The sequence below is a fragment of the Oncorhynchus tshawytscha genome, linkage group LG13, assembly GCF_018296145.1.
Source record: "Oncorhynchus tshawytscha isolate Ot180627B linkage group LG13, Otsh_v2.0, whole genome shotgun sequence".
Taxonomy (NCBI): Eukaryota; Metazoa; Chordata; class Actinopteri; order Salmoniformes; family Salmonidae; genus Oncorhynchus; species Oncorhynchus tshawytscha.
This window is the reverse complement of record NC_056441.1, coordinates 25,466,027-25,483,526: the sequence shown is the minus strand read 5'-3', so window position 1 is coordinate 25,483,526 and position 17,500 is coordinate 25,466,027. Positions and strand designations below refer to the sequence as shown.

The following is a 17,500-nucleotide window of genomic DNA, read 5'->3' as shown; positions in this document are numbered from 1 at the left end:
TGGCCGGTGTGTTTACGGACATATTCAATCAATCCCTATACCAGTCTGCTGTTCCCACATGCTTCAAGAGGGCCACCATTGTTCCTGTTCCCAAGAACGCTAAGGTAACTGAGCTAAACGACTACCGCCCCATAGCACTCACTTCCGTCATCATGAAGTGCTTTGAGAGACTAGTCAAGGACCATATCACCTCCACCCTACCTGACACCCTAGACCCACTCCAATTTGCTTACCGCCCAAATAGGTCCACAGACGATGCAATCTCAACCACACTGCACACTGCCCTAACCCATCTGGACAAGAGGAATACCTATGTGAGAATGCTGTTCATCGACTACAGCTCGGCATTCAACACCATAGTACCCTCCAAGCTCGTCATCAAGCTCGAGACCCTGGGTCTCGACCCCGCCCTGTGCAACTGGGTACTGGACTTCCTGACGGGCCCCAGGTGGTGAGGGTAGGCAACAACATCTCCACCCCGCTGATCCTCAACACTGGGGCCCCACAAGGGTGCGTTCTGAGCCCTCTCCTGTACTCCCTGTTCACCCACGACTGCGTGGCCATGCACGCCTCCAACTCAATCATCAAGTTTGCGGACGACACAACAGTGGTAGGCTTGATTACCAACAACGACGAGACGGCCTACAGGGAGGAGGTGAGGGCCCTCGGAGTGTGGTGTCAGGAAAATAACCTCACACTCAACGTCAACAAAACTAAGGAGATGATTGTGGACTTCAGGAAACAGCAGAGGGAACACCCCCTATCCACATCGATGGAACAGTAGTGGAGAGGGTAGCAAGTTTTAAGTTCCTCGGCATACACATCACAGACAAACTGAATTGGTCCACTCACACAGACAGCATCGTGAAGAAGGCGCAGCAGCGCCTCTTCAACCTCAGGAGGCTGAAGAAATTCGGCTTGTCACCAAAAGCACTCACAAACTTCTACAGATGCACAATCGAGAGCATCCTGGCGGGCTGTATCACCGCCTGGTACGGCAACTGCTCCGCCCTCAACCGTAAGGCTCTCCAGAGGGTAGTGAGGTCTGCACAACGCATCACCGGGGGCAAACTACCTGCCCTCCAGGACACCTACACCACCCGATGTTACAGGAAGGCCATAAAGATCATCAAGGACATCAACCACCCGAGCCACTGCCTGTTCACCCCGCTATCATCCAGAAGGCGAGGTCAGTACAGGTGCATCAAAGCTGGGACCGAGAGACTGAAAAACAGCTTCTATCTCAAGGCCATCAGACTGTTAAACAGCCACCACTAACATTGAGTGGCTGCTGCCAACACACTGACACTGACTCAACTCCAGCCACTTTAATAATGGGAATTGATGGGAAATGATGTAAATATATCACTAGCCACTTTAAACAATGCTACCTTATATAATGTTACTTACCCTACATTATTCATCTCATATGCATACGTATATACTGTACTCTATATCATCGACTGCATCCTTATGTAATACATGTATCACTAGCCACTTTAACTAAGCCACTTTGTTTACATACTCATCTCATATGTATATACTGTACTCGATACCATCTACTGTATCTTGCCTAAGCTGCTCTGTACCATCACTCATTCATATATCCTTATGTACATATTCTTTATCCCCTTACACTGTGTATAAGACAGTTTTGGAATTGCTAGTTAGATTACTTGTTGGTTATTACTGCATTGTCGGAACTAGAAGCACAAGCATTTCGCTACACTCGCATTAACATCTGCTAACCATGTGTATGTGACAAATAAAATTTGATTTGATTTGATTTGGTGTTTATACTTGCGTACTATTGTTTTGTACAGATGAGCGTGGTACCTTCAGGTGTTTGGAAATTGCTCCCAAAGATGAACCAGACTTGTGGAGGTCTACGATTTTTTTCTGAGGTCTTGGCTGATTTCTTTTTATTTTCCCATGATGTCAAGCAAAGAGGCACTGAGTTTGAAGGTAGGCCTTGAAATACATCCACAGGTACACCTCCAATTGACTCCAATGATGTCAATTAGCCTATCAGAAGCTTCTAAAGCCATAACATAATTTTCTGGAAGTTTCCAAGCTGTTTAAATGGACAGTAAACTTAGTGTATGTAAACTTCTGACTCACTGGAATTGTGATTCAGTGAATTATAAGTGAAATAATCTGTCTGTAAACAATTGTTGGAAAAATGACTTGTGTCATTCACGAAGTAGATGTCCTAACCGACTTTCCAGAACTATAGTTTGTTAACAAGAAATTTGTGGAGTGGTTGAAAAACAAGTTTTAATGACTCCAACCTAAGTGTATGTAAACTTCCAACTTCAACTGTGTATATTTGTAAATAATAACCAGTTCCCATAGTAATGTAATATTTAAAAATCATTCTTCACAATGACAGAAAACTGTGGCTTTAAATAAGTCATGTAGGCAAGATGCGTGCTGCTGTCAGTTCTGTCACGGCAGTAGCAGTAGGCCTGTACTTAGATAAAGCCTTAATCTGGATCACTAGTAATTACGTTGGCTCTCAGACTGAGAACTTCCTCATTATTACAAGCAATTGGTTCCTGACTTGCCTTTTGAACGTTGCTTCTCCTCAGCTCTCTCCCTCTCGCTTTCTCTCTCTCAGCTCTCTCTCTCTCCCTCTCGCTTTCTCTCTCTCCCCCTCTCTCTCTCCCCCTCTCGCTTTCTCTCTCTCCTCCTCAGCTCTCTCTCTCCCACTCTCGCTTTCTCTCTCTCAGCTCCCTAGATTAGGTTAAAGCTCCAATTATGTGGTGAAATATTCCAATCCTAGTCCTGGGTGATTTAGGAGTTCACTGCTGGGTGAGGGGAGATAGTGTGGAGAGAGAGAGGGTGAGTGAGAGGGCTTAAGGCGTGACAATGAATAAGGCTTCATTGACAGTGATGGTGATGAAAAATGGCCCTGGCACTTTAAAAGACAAAATAAAACATTAGGGATATGTGGCCCTCAGCTTCAAGGAGGAGAAGTGTGTGTGTGTGTATGGGGGGGAGGGGGGGGTTGTGTGGGTGTGTTATATAGCCCAGTCAACCATTGACTATGAGCTACATCATTACTGCTATACTCTACTGTCATTATCCTTCACAGGTACTGGATAATAATACTGCCAGAAGTCTTTTATTATTTTGTAATGCCTACACACACACATACACACACCCCGGCCAGTGTGGAATACAGAGCGGTGGTTTCTACATTGGCAGCTTATTTTCTAACGTCGCAACTTGTCTAATTTGTTTGGATAAATGCCTTTAAAGGAAATTAGAACTCCCAGGCCACTTCCTTGTTCAGCTCTATTGAATTATAGGACTGAGGTAATTGACTGAGATTGCAGTGTGAGAGGGGGGTTGGGAAGGAGAGGGAATCAAACTGTGAATCTACCTCTTCCTCCCTCTCCCCTCCTCCCTTCTTCACCCATGGGAGGAACAAGATGAGTGGCTTTAATATCAGAGACTTCGTCTTCATCCCCGAATCTATCCATCCCTCCATCCCCATCCTTCCATCTCTATCCCCATCCCTCCATCCCCATCCCTCCATCTCCATCCCCATCCCTCCATCCCCATCCCTCCATCCCCATCCCTCCATCCCCATCCCTCCATCTCCATCCCCATCCCTCCATCCCCATCCCTCCATCTCCATCCCCTCCATCCCCCATCCCTCCATCCCCATCCCTCCATCCCCATCCCTCCATCTCCATCCCTCCATCCCCATCCCTCCATCCCCATCCCTCCATCCCCAGTAGTAGGGATTGTCAGTGACACACAGTACAGTACTATATATTGTCAGTGACACACAGTACATACAGTAGTAGGGATTGTCAGTTTCACATAGTACAGTAGTATGTGTTGTCAGTGACACACACTACAGTAGTAGGTATTGTCAGTGACACAGAGTACAGTAGTGTGTATTGTCAGTGACACACACTACAGTAGTAGGTATTGTCAGTGACACAGAGTACAGTAGTGTGTATTGTCAGTGACACACAGTACAGTAGTGTGTGTTGTCAGTGAGATGTGTGTCTGTAGTGGCTGCTGCAGCTTTTTCACAGTGATTTAAACACCTCATGTCCCTCTCACTTAACCCCACGTCCCATCTACTCATCTTTTTTGTATGTTGCACTCTGTCACTCTCTCTCTGTCTCTCTCTGTCTCTCTCTGTCACTCTCTGTCTCTGTCTCTCTGTCACTCTCTCTCTGTCTCTCTCTGTCTCTGTCACTCTCTCTCTCTGTCTCTCTCTGTCTCTCTGTCACTCTCTGTCTCTCTCTGTCTCTGTCACTCTCTCTCTGTGTCTCACTCTCTCTGTCACTCTCTCTCTGTGTCTCTCTCACTCTCTCTGTCATTCTCTCTCTGTGTCTCTCTCTCACTCTCTCTGTCTCTGTCACTCTCTCTGTGTCTCTCTCTCACTCTCTCTGTCTCTGTCACTCTCTCTCTCTGTGTCTCTCTCTCACTCTCTCTGTCACTCTCTCTCTCTGTGTCACTCTCACTCTCTCTGTCTCTCTGCCACTCTCTCTCTCTGTGTCTCTCTCTCACTCACTCTCTCTGTCACTCTCACTCTCTCTGTCTCTGTGTCACTCTCTCTGTGTCTCTCTCACTCTCTCTGTCACTCTCTCTCTCTCTGTCACTCTCTCTCTGTCTCTCTGTCACTCTCTCTCTCTGTCACTCTCACTCTCTCTGTCTCTCTGTCACTCTCTCTCTGTCACTCTCACTCTCTCTGTCTCTCTGTCACTCTCTCTGTCTCTCTGTCTCTCTCTGTCTCTCTGTCACTCTCTCTCTGTGTCTCTCACTCTCTCTGTCACTCTCACTCTCTCTGTCTCTCTGTCACTCTCTCTCTGTCTCTCTGTCACTCTCTCTGTCTCTCTCTGTCTCTCTGTCACTCTCTCTCTTTGTCTCTCACTCTCTCTGTCACTCTCACTCTCTCTGTCTCTCTCTGTCACTCTCTCTCTTTGTCTCTCTCTCTCTCTGTCACTCTCACTCTCTCTGTCTCTCTGTCACTCTCTCTCCCTGTGTCACTCTCTCTGTCTCTCTGTCACTCTCTCTCTCTGTGTCTCTCTCTGTCTCTCTGTCCCTCTCTCTCTGTGTCTCTCTCTGTCTCTCTGTCCCTCTCTCTCTCTGTCACTCTCACTCTCTCTGTCACTCTCACTCTCTCTGTCTCTCTGTCACTCTCTCTCTGTCTCTCTGTCTCTCTGTCTCTCTCTGTCTCTCTGTCACTCTCTCTGTGTCTCTCACTCTCTCTGTCACTCTCACTCTCTCTGTCTCTCTGTCACTCTCTCTCTGTCTCTCTCTCACTCTCTCTGTCTCTCTCTGTCTCTCTGTCCCTCTCTCTGTGTCTCTCTCTCTCACTCTCTCTGTCTCTCTGTCCCTCTCTCTGTGTCTCTCTCTCACTCTCTCTGTCTCTCTCTTTTTCTGTCTCTGTCTCTTTCTCGCTCTCAATTAAATTCAAAAGGCCTTTCTTTCTCTGTCTGTCTGTCTGTCTGTCTGTCTGTCTGTCTGTCTGTCTGTCTGTCTGTCTGTCTGTCTGTCTGTCTGTCTGTCTGTCTGCCTCTTTCTTTGACTGTGAAGTGAACAAGGACAGAGACGTTAGTGTTTCCTTTATTTTCTGAACTGTGAAAGTCATAAAGTCGTAGTTTTCTCTGAACTGTCAGTGACGACATATGGAGGAATACAATTAAACATGTATTTATGCAGCATTTTGGGGCGCGATAGTTTAACTTTTTTATGGATAAAGTTCACAGTCAAACAGAATGTTAAACACTTGTGCACACCTTAACACACTCACACACACGCGTTACACACGCACAAACATGCACGCAAACACAGACACACTTCAACCTGTGTGTGTGTGACCTTGCTGTGAGTACAGGCAGGCCGGCTGGGAAGGCCCAGTCATCCAGAACAGATGGGCCATTTCATGTTAACTATCTAAAAACAAACAAATGATCATCAGCTTCTCCATCCACAGTAATACTGAACGCACACTTCCTACACGCACGCACACACACACACACACACACACACATACACACACACACACATACACACACACACCTCTGTAAGGTGAGCAATTCCCCGAATGGTGCTTTGTCTGCCTCTTTTTTTCTCTCTTTCTCTCACTCTCCTCTCTTCATCCCTCTCCCTCCCTCTCTCTCTCTCTCTCACTCTCCCTCTCTCTCCCGCTGTCTCTCTTTCCCTGACTCCCCCGAGTCTCACTTATATTCCTCCATCTCACATTCCATCCCTTTCTCTCCTCTTTTCCACATTCCATCCCTCTCTCCCTCTTCCCCTGTCTCAGCCTATTCTCTGTTCTGAATCGGTTTATTTTCTTGTCTGCTGACTTTGGACTTTCTTCCTCCTCCTCTCCCCCATCTTCCTCTCTCTTCCTCTCCCCCTCCTCCTCTCCCTCTCCCCCTCCTCCTCTCTCTCTTCCTCTCCCCCTCCTCCTCTCCCTCTTCCTCTCCCCCCCCTCCTCCTCTCTCTCTTCCTCTCCCCCCTCCTCCTCTCTCTCTTCCTCTCCCCCTCCTCCTCTCCCTCTTCCTCTCCCCCTCCTCTCCCCCCTCCTCCTCTCCCTCTCCCCCCCTCCTCCTCTCCCTCTTACTCTCCCCCTTCTCCTCTCCCTCTTCCTCTCTCCTCTCCTTCTTCCTCTCCCCCTCCTCCTCTCCCTATTCCTTTCCCCCTCTTCCACCTCTCCCTCTTCCTCTCCCCCTCCTCCTCATCATCTCTCTCTTCCTCTCCCACCATCTTACTCCTCTCCCTCTTCCTTTCCCCTTCCTCCTCTCCCTCTTCCTCTCCCCCTCCTCTTCTCCCTCTACCTCCTCTCCCTCTTCCTCTCCCCCTTCCTCTCCCCTTCCTCCTCTCCCCCTCCTCCTCCTCTTCCTCCCTTCCTCCTCTCCCTCTTCCTCTTCCTCCTCCTCCTCTCCCTCTTCCTCTCCCCCTCGTCTTCTCACTCTTCCTCTTCCTCTACCTCCTCTTCCTCTCCCTCCTCCACTCCCTCTTCCTCTTCTGCTCCTCCTATCCCTCTTCCTCTCCCCCTCCTCCTCCTCTCCCTCTTCCTCCCCCTCCTCCTCCCTCTTCCTCGCACCCCTCCTCTCCCTCTTCCTCCTCCTCTCTCTCCCCCTCTTCTCCCTCTTCCTCCTCTTCCTTTTTGTCTCCCCCTTCTTCTCTCCCTCTTCCTCTCTCCCTCTTTGTCTCTACCCTCCTCCTCTCACTCTTCCTCTACCTCCTTCTCCTCTCCTCTTCTCCCTCTTCCTCCTCCTCTCCCTCTTCCTCTCCCCCTCCTCCTCTCCCTCCTCCTCCTCTCCCTCCTCTTCTCCCTCCTCCTCTCCCTCTCCCCCTCCTCCCCCTCCTCCTCCTCCTCCTCCTCTTCCTCTCCCCATCCTCCTCCTCCTCTCCCTCTTCCTCTACCTCCTCTCCCTCTTCCTCTCCCCCTCCCCCTCCTCTCTCTCCTCCTCTCCCTCTTCCTCTCCCCCTCCTCTTCCTCTTCCAGTCCCCCCTTCTCCTCCTCCTCACTTTCTCACCAAAGACAAACTGCTGCTGATGAAAACAACTTTATTAGCATATATTAATTCAGTACGTAGAGATGATCTGACTGTCAATACGTGGGAGTTGATTATGTTAAGCTGTACCCACTGTAAGATCAGGACTGAAGAGCCTTTTGAACAACTTTATAACAAGGGCAGGGAGTGCCATGTTTACACACCTACGACTCATCATCCCCAAGTTTCTTCAGACAAAGACTGCTTACGGTCTGCCTGTCTGCCTGTCTGCCTGCCTGCCTGCCTTCCTACCTCCCTCAAACTCACTTTCTCTTTCAGCTTCTCCTCCTCTTCCTCCCACATTGTCTCTCTTTCACTCTCCATCTGTTCTTTCATTCCTAGCGCTATCACTATTCTCCTCTCCCTAATGGCTTGCCATTTTCCTGTCTCTCTCTTAATTCCTTTTATTTCCTTCTCCTTTCCATGTCTCTACTTTCTCCCTTTTCCTCTCTCTCTCCTCTCCTCTCAGTGTGTTAGTGTAGGGCCTGGTACATATAGATACGTCACCTCTATTCCTCTCCCTTCAAAATGTTCCCTGCTGCCTGTCACAGCTGTATGGCTGATTCCTGTCCTCCTTACACTCTCGCTCTCCCTCTCTCTCTCTCTCTCTCTCTCTCTCTCTCTCTCTCTCTCTCTCTCTCTCCCCCACACTCTCTCACTACCTCTCTCCCTCTTGCTCTCTCACTTTCTATCTCTCTCTTACGCTCTCTCTCCCCCTCTCTCTCCCTCTCTCTCTCCCTTGCTCTCTCTCCCCCACTCTCTCTCTACTGCTCTCTCTCTCTTTCCCCCACTCTTTCTTCCCCCCACTCTCTCTCTCTCTCTCCCTCTCTCTCTCTCTCTCTCCCCCTCCCTCTCCTCTCCTCTTGCTCCCTCTCACTCATTACTGCGCCCTCAGCTCAGCTCTATTTACAACAAGCAAAAACAACCTTGGCTATAGATATATAGTGTCATGGTGGAGTGTCTATTATTTATATACAGTGAGATAGAGTGTGTGGGTGAAGACTGGATCTGTGTCTCATGATGACGGTGCCTCTCGGCCTCTCGCCTTACTCTCTGTTTGTCTTTATTTCTGTCTGTCTGTCTGTCTGTCTGTCTGTCTGTCTGTCTGTCTGTCTGTCTGTCTGTCTGTCTGTCTGTCTGTCTGTCTGTCTGTCTGTCTGTCTGTCTGTCTGTCTGTCTGTCTGTCTGTCTGTCTGTCTGTCTGTCTGTCTGTGCGTGCGTGCGTGTGTGTGAGTGTCTCCTAATGCATGAGTCTGTGTTCTCTCTCTCCCCTCCAGAAGTCGAGTGCGGAACAACGCGTGAGGCTGGACCTGGGGCTGTGGGATAAGTTCAGTGAGCTGGCTACTAAGTGCATTATAAAGATCGTGGAGTTTGCCAAACGAGTACCTGGTTTTACAGGACTCACCATAGCTGACCAGATCACGCTGCTTAAAGCTGCCTGCCTCGACATACTGGTAAGGACTGACTGTCGCACACACACACACACACACACACACACACACACACACACACACACACACACACACACACACACAGATCACACACACAGATCACACACACAGATCACACACACAGATCACACACACAGATCACACTGATCAAAGCTGCCTTCCTTGACATACTGGTACGTATCAGTAGTTTGAAAAGCAATACATCGCTTATGTACATAGTTAGTGCATAGTTACTTATGTACATAGTTAGTGCATAGTTACTTATGTACATAGTTAGTGCATAGTTACTTATGTACATAGTTAGTGCATAGTTACTTATGTACATAGTTAGTGCATTCATTCCTATGTAGTAAGACTAGTTTTACTCCTTCATATCAGTTTTCCTCAACCTCTGGTCCCTAATGGTTAACTGACACTGATTAAGTCACTTCTACAGGATAGTTACAATGTACATGGACATCCAAGGAGGGATAATGTAGTAGTTTACCAATCTGTGCTACAGGAAGAGTTGAGACACAGCCCTACTACTCAGGTGTTCATTTTTGCAAATGTAATCACAGCAGGAATTGTGCTCGCCTGACGACACAGATTAGAGCTGTGAATCACAGCAGGAATTGTGCTCGCCTGACAAATGACACAGATTAGCGCTGTGAATCACAGCAGTAATTGTGCTCGCCTGACAAATGACACAGATTAGCGCTGTGAATCACAGCAGTAATTGTGCTCGCCTGACAAATGACACAGATTAGCGCTGTGAATCACAGCAGTAATTGTGCTCGCCTGACAAATGACACAGATTAGCGCTGTGAATCACAGCAGGAATTGTGCTCGCCTGACAAATGACACAGATTAGCGCTGTGAATCACAGCAGGAATTGTGCTCACCTGACAAATGACACAGATTAGCGCTGTGAATCACAGCAGTAATTGTGCTCGCCTGACGAATGACATAGATTAAGATTAGCGCTGTGAATCACAGCAGGAATTGTGCTCGCCTGACGAATGACACAGATTAAGATTAGCGCTGTGAATCACAGCAGTAATTGTGCTCGCCTGACGAATGACACAGATTAGCGCTGTGAATCACAGCAGTAATTGTGCTCGCCTGACGAATGACATAGATTAAGATTAGCGCTGTGAATCACAGCAGTAATTGTGCTCGCCTGACGAATGACATAGATTAAGATTAGCGCTGTGAATCACAGCAGTAATTGTGCTCGCCTGACGAATGACACAGATTAGCGCTGTGAATCACAGCAGTAATTGTGCTCGCCTGACGAATGACACAGATTAGCGCTGTGATTCACAGCAGGAATTGTGCTCGCCTGACGAATGACACAGATTAGCGCTGAGAATCACAGCAGGAATTGTGCTCGCCTGACAAATGACACAGATTAGCGCTGTGAATCACAGCAGTAATTGTGCTCGCCTGACGAATGACACAGATTAAGATTAGCGCTGTGAATCACAGCAGGAATTGTGCTCACTTGACGAATGACACAGATTAGCGCTGTGAATCACAGCAGTAATTGTGCTCGCCTGACAAATGACACAGATTAGCGCTGTGAATCACAGCAGGAATTGTGCTCGCCTGACGAATGACACAGATTAGCGCTGTGAATCACAGCAGTAATTGTGCTCGCCTGACGAATGACACAGATTAGCGCTGTGAATCACAGCAGGAATTGTGCTCGCCTGACGAATGACACAGATTAGCGCTGTGAATCACAGCAGTAATTGTGCTCGCCTGACGAATGACACAGATTAGCGCTGTGAATCACAGCAGGAATTGTGAATCAGATTAGCGCTGTGAATCACAGCAGGAATTGTGCTCGCCTGACGAATGACACAGATTAGCGCTGTGAATCACAGCAGGAATTGTGCTCGCCTGACAAATGACACAGATTAGCGCTGTGAATCACAGCAGGAATTGTGCTCGCCTGACAAATTACACAGATTAGCGCTGTGAATCACAGCAGGAATTGTGCTCGCCTGACGAATGACACAGATTAGCGCTGTGAATCACAGCAGTAATTGTGCTCGCCTGACGAATGACACAGATTAGCGCTGTGAATCACAGCAGGAATTGCCTGCGAATGACACAGATTAGCGCTGAATCACAGCAGGAATTGTGCTCGCCTGACGAATGACACAGATTAGCGCTGTGAATCACAGCAGGAATTGTGCTCGCCTGACGAATGACACAGATTAGCGCTGTGAATCACAGCAGGAATTGTGCTCGCCTGACAAATGACACAGATTAGCGCTGTGAATCACAGCAGTAATTGTGCTCGCCTGACAAATGACACAGATTAGCGCTGTGAATCACAGCAGGAATTGTGCTCGCCTGACAAATGACACAGATTAGCGCTGTGAATCACAGCAGGAATTGTGCTCGCCTGACAAATGACACAGATTAGCGCTGTGAATCACAGCAGTAATTGGGCTCGCCTGACAAATGACACAGATTAGCGCTGTGAATCACAGCAGGAATTGGGCTCGCCTGACAAATGACACAGATTAGCGCTGTGAATCACAGCAGGAATTGTGCTCGCCTGACAAATGACACAGATTAGCGCTGTGAATCACAGCAGTAATTGTGCTCGCCTGACGAATGACACAGATTAGCGCTGTGAATCACAGCAGTAATTGTGCTCACCTGACAAATGACACAGATTAGCGCTGTGAATCACAGCAGGAATTGTGCTCGCCTGACGAATGACACAGATTAGCGCTGTGAATCACAGCAGTAATTGTGCTCGCCTGACGAATTACATAGATTAAGATTAGCGCTGTAAATCACAGCAGGAATTGTGCTCGCCTGACAAATGACACAGATTAGCGCTGTGAATCACAGCAGTAATTGTGCTCGCCTGACGAATGACACAGATTAGCGCTGTGAATCACAGCAGGAATTGTGCTCGCCTGACGAATGACACAGATTAGCGCTGTGAATCACAGCAGGAATTGTGCTCGCCTGACGAATGACACAGATTAGCGCTGTGAATCACAGCAGGAATTGTGCTCGCCTGACGAATGACACAGATTAGCGCTGTGAATCACAGCAGGAATTGTGCTCGCCTGACAAATGACACAAATTAGCGCTGTGAATCACAGCAGGAATTGTGCTCGCCTGACGAATGACACAGATTAGCGCTGTGAATCACAGCAGGAATTGTGCTCGCCTGACGAATGACACAGATTAGCGCTGTGAATCACAGCAGGAATTGTGCTCGCCTGACAAATGACACAGATTAGCACTGTGAATCCATGCAGAAACACATAGCGTACCTTTACCACACCTTTACGTACCTTTACCACATGAAAAGGTACTGTTTAGTGTGTAAAGATCTCTGATAACTGGGTTTGCTCTCTCCGTTGAGGTAGCTAGGCAATATGCTAGTCAGTACGCTAGTCAATACGCTAGTCAATACGCTAGTCAATACGCTAGTCAATATGCTAGTCAATACGCTAGTCAGTACGCTAGGCAATACGCAAGCCACGCTAGTCAATACACTAGTCAATACGCTAGTCATTACGCTAGTCAATATGCTAGTCAATACGTTAGTCAGTACGCTAGTCAATACGCTAGTCAGTACGCTAGTCAATATGCTAGTCAATACGCTAGTCAATACGCTAGTCAATACGCTAGTCAATACGCTAGTCAGTACGCTAATCAGTACGCTAGTCAATACGCTAGTCAATACGCTAGTCAATACGCTAGTCAATACGCTAGTCAGTACGCTAGTAGTCAATACGCTAGTCAATACGCTAGTCAAGTACGCTAGGTCAATACGCTAGCTACGCTAGTCAATACGCTAGTCAATACGCTAGTCAATACGCTAGGCAATACGCTAGCCAACTCTAGTCGCTAGTCAATACGCTAGTCATTACGCTAGTCAATACGCTAGTCAATACGCTAGTCAATACGCGCTAGTCAATACGCTAGTCAATACGCTAGTCAATACGCTAGTCAATACGCTAGTCAATACGCTAGTCAATAGTCAATACGCTAGTCATTACGCTAGTCAATACGCTAGTCAATAGTCAATACGCTAGTCAGTACGCTAGGCAATACGCAAGCCACTCTAGTCAATACGCTAGTCAATACGCTAGTCATTACGCTAGTCAATACGCTAGTCAATACGCTAGGCAATACGCAAGCCACACTAGTCAATACACTAGTCAAATACGCTAGGCAATACGCTAGTCAATACGCTAGTCACGCTTGTCAATACGCTAGTCAATATGCTAGTCAATTACGCTAGTCAGTACGCTAGTCAATTACGCTAGTCAGTACGCTAGTCAATAATCTAGGCAATACGCTAGTCAATACGCCAGTCAATACGCTAGGCAATGCGCTGAAACCTCTGAACTTCCTCCCTAGAGTCTGGTCCTTAGACAATTGAAGAGAAGGTTAATTGATCCTGACAGTCGATCAGTATGTGGAGGAGCCATCCTTAATCAGAGGACACTAGGTTAGTGTTTCAGATGTAACTGCTCCAAATCTAATAAATGATTGAAATGCTTGTGTCTTTCCGCAGTGAAGTTGTTTTTGCTCATATTTGTCTGGGTTGCTGTATGTTTTTCTGGAGCAGGAATCTGAAATACAGGGGAGCACATTGTTAGAAGATCGCCCCTGGCTGAGTGCTGTTTGTTTATATATTTGTTTATTTAGGAGTAGTGCAATCGCATGCTGTGATAATAAAGCCTCAGTATGAGAGAGAGAAAGAACGAAGAGGCGGGAGAGAGAGGAGGGGAAGGGAGGGGGAGAAAGAAAGAAAGAAAGAAAGAAAGGAGAGGAGAGAGGGGTGGATTGTGTCAAGCTCCAGAGCCATGTGTCTCTCTCTCTGTCTCCACATGGTTATCCTCAGTCAGCTCCTTGCCTCTCTCTCTGTCTCCACAGGGTTATCCTCAGTCAGCTCCTTGCCTCTCTATCTGTCTCCACAGGGTTATCCTCAGTCAGCTCCTTGCCTCTCTCTCTGTCTCCACAGGGTTATCCTCAGTCAGCTCCTTGCCTCTCTCTCTGTTTCCACATGGTTATCCTCAGTCAGCTCCTTGCCTCTCTATCTGTCTCCACAGGGTTATCCTCAGTCAGCTCCTTGCCTCTCTCTCTGTTTCCACAGGGTTATCCTCAGTCAGCTCCTTGCCTCTCTCTCTGTCTCCACAGGGTTATCCTCAGTCAGCTCCTTGCCTCTCTCTCTGTCTCCACAGGGTTATCCTCAGTCAGCTCCTTGCCTCTCTCTCTGTCTCCACAGGGTTATCCTCAGTCAGCTCCTTGCCTCTCTCTCTGTCTCCACAGGGTTATCCTCAGTCAGCTCCTTGCCTCTCTCTCTGTTTCCACATGGTTATCCTCAGTCAGCTCCTTGCCTCTCTCTCTGTTCTCCACAGGGTTATCCTCAGTCAGCTCCTTGCCTCTCTCTCTGTCTCCACAGGGTTATCCTCAGTCAGCTCCTTGCCTCTCTCTCTGTCTCCACAGGGTTATCCTCAGTCAGCTCCTTGCCTCTCTCCCTGTTTCCACATGGTTATCCTCAGTCAGCTCCTTGCCTCTCTCTCTGTCTCCACAGGGTTATCCTCAGTCAGCTCCTTGCCTCTCTCTCTGTTTCCACATGGTTATCCTCAGTCAGCTCCTTGCCTCTCTCTCTGTTTCCACATGGTTATCCTCAGTCAGCTCCTTGCCTCTCTCTCTGTCTCCACAGGGTTATCCTCAGTCAGCTCCTTGCCTCTCTATCTGTCTCCACAGGGTTATCCTCAGTCAGCCCCTTACCTCTCTCTCTGTCTCCACAGGGTTATCCTTAGTCAGCTCCTTACCTCTCTCTCTCCTCTCATCCTCAGATCAGACCCCCCCCGGGTCAGCCTGACCTGAAAAGGCCCTTCTCTCTGTCTCTTTCTCTACACTGGTAGCTCACAGCTAAGCAGCTACAATAGTCTCACTGTTCAGTGCCCAGGGTTAGAATCATGTATCACGGGGGTGGTATTTAATAAAGTAGTATTAAATATTTTATAGCTTTAGTCAAGTAAATGTCATGACGAATGTGATCATGTGATCAATGTGATCAATGTGGTCTGTATATATGTTGTTCTGTCCAGAGACTGCAGTGTATTCTGAAATGGATAGATGTTATCCTACTTATCACTAGTGTTATTGGGGTTTCTGGTGGTCTAGATTAGTAGTGGCTATATCACACTATCACTTCCTGGTGTGATGAGAGCTGCTGCCACACTGTTCCGGCTGTGTGAGCGAGATAACAGGACGTGCTACTATCCCTGTGCTCTTAGCACTGATTAGATGGGTGATTTGCAGTAATGCTAGATGGATTTGTTTGTTATGACTAAGTGGTATTTGTCAAATGTGACAAGTCACTGGGGTTGAAGAGGTGAGAAGTTCAAGTCCTACTCTCACAGATACACACACACACACACACAGATACACACACACACCTGGGTCAACGAGTGTGTGAAGAAGGAACAAACGGTGTGTGTGTGTGTGTGTGTGTGTGTGTGTGTGTGTGTGTGTGTGTGTGTGTGTGTGTGTGTGTGTGTGTGTGTGTGTGTGTGTGTGTGTGTGTGTGTGTGTGTGTGTGCTTGATGAAGAGACAGACAGTGTCAGGCTTTGAAGCCAGTTGAGTGGGCTGGCACTGACAGCTAGTGAGTGGTGTGTGTCTGTACGTGTGAGTGCACGTTGACAGTGAGTGGCAGGAGCGTCCGCAACATGAAACAGAATAAAACATGGAGGCTGGCAAAGATTCAAACACCGGCTGGCCAGACACACACACACACACACACACACACACATTGTATAGTAGAATCCAGCAGCAGGCATACAGAAACACTGTGAGGTTCCTCCTCAAGGTCATGACCATAGAGGTGGTTTCTCTCTTTAGTCTTTGTTGGCTGTGAAACTTGTCAGTCCTAGCTCCAGGTATATAGTATAACTAGTGCATGGCCTTGTCCCTAGCTTCTCGCAGTGGGCTTCATTTTGAGTTTGTCTACTCTTTCCCTCACTGTCCCTCTCCTCTCCCTCACTGTCCCTCTATCCTCTTCTCCCCTCACTGTCCCTTTTCTCTCCCTCACGGTCCCTCTCTCCTCTTCTCTCCCTCACTGTACCTCTCTCCTCTTCTCCCCTCACTGTCCCTCTACCCTCTTCTCCCCTCACTGTCCCTTTTCTCTCCCTCACGGTCCCTCTCTCCTCTTCTCTCCCTCACTGTACCTCTCTCCTCTTCTCCCCTCACCGTCCCTCTATTCTCCCTCACTGTCCCTCTATCCTCTTCTCCCCTTACTGTCCCTTTTCTCTCCCTCACTGTCCCTCTCCTCTTCTCCCCTCACTGTCCCTCTACTCTCCCTCACTGTCCCTCTATCCTCTTCTCCCGTCACTGTCCCTTTTCTCTCCCTCAGGGTCCCTCTCTCTTCTTCTCCTCCTCACTGTCCCTCTCTCCTCTTCTCTCCCTCACTGTCCCTCTTCTCTCCCTCAAGGTCCCTCTCTCCTCTTCTCTCCCTCAGGGTCCCTCTCTCCTCTTCTCTCCCTCAGGGTCCCTCTATCCTCTTCTCCTCCTCACTGTCCCTCTCCTCTTCTCCTCCTCACTGTCCATATCCTCTTCTCCCCTCACTTTCCTTCTTCTCTCCCTCACTGTCCTTCTTCTCTCTTCCCTCACAGTCCCTCTCTCCTCTTCTCCTCACTGTCCCTTTCTCCTCTTCTCCTCCTCACTGTCCCTCTCCTCCTCTTCTCCTCCTCACTGTCCCTCTCTCTCCTCTTCTCCTCCTCACTGTCCCTTTCCCTCCTCTTCTCTCCCTCACTGTCCCTCTCTCCTCTTCTCCTCCTCACTGTCCCTTTCTCCTCTTCTCTCCCTCACTGTCCCTCTCTCCTCTTCTCCTCCTCACTGTCCCTCTCTCCTCTCCTCTCCCTCACTGTCCCTTTCTCCTCTTCTCTCCCTCACTGTCCCTTTCTCCTCTTCTCTCCCTCACTGTCCCTCTCTCCTCTTCTCCTCCTCACTGTCCCTTTCTCCTCTTCTCTCCCTCAGGGTCCCTCTCTCCTCTTCTCTCCCTCACTGTCCCTCTCCTCTTCTCCCCTCACTGTCCTTCTTCTCTCCCTCAAGGTCCCTCTCTCCTCTTCTCTCCCTCAGGGTCCCTCTCTCCTCTTATCTCCCTCACTGTCCCTCTCTCCTCTTCTCTCCCTCACTGTCCCTCTCCTCTTCTCTCCCTCAGGGTCCCTCTCTCCTCTTCTCCTCCTCACTGTCCCTTTCTCCTCTTCTCTCCCTCAGGGTCCCTCTCTCCTCTTCTCCTCCTCACTGTACCTCTCTCCTCTTCTCTCCCTCAGGGTCCCTCTCTCCTCTTCTCTCCCTCAAGGTCCCTCTCTCATATTCTCTCCCTCACTGTCCCTCTCCTCTCTTCTCATCTCCTCTCCCATACTGCCTGCATACATAATGTATAATTCTCTCCTCTCCTGTCCCTCTCTTCTCATCTCCTCTCCCATACTGCGTGCATACATAATGTATCATTCTCTCCTCTCCCATACTGC

The 17,500-nt window shown here is 48.5% G+C and overlaps 1 protein-coding gene across 1 annotated transcript in view; it reads left to right on the top strand.

Annotated features, from left to right (window-relative positions):
- The window catches only part of LOC112265842 (retinoic acid receptor alpha-A-like), a 116,485-nt gene that overhangs the window by 90,877 nt on the left and 8,108 nt on the right, over positions 1-17,500 (top strand). The window contains exon 5 of the mRNA XM_042295467.1: positions 8,813-8,989. Coding sequence (XP_042151401.1) covers positions 8,813-8,989 — 177 coding nt within the window. The remainder of the gene's footprint in view (positions 1-8,812; positions 8,990-17,500) is intronic.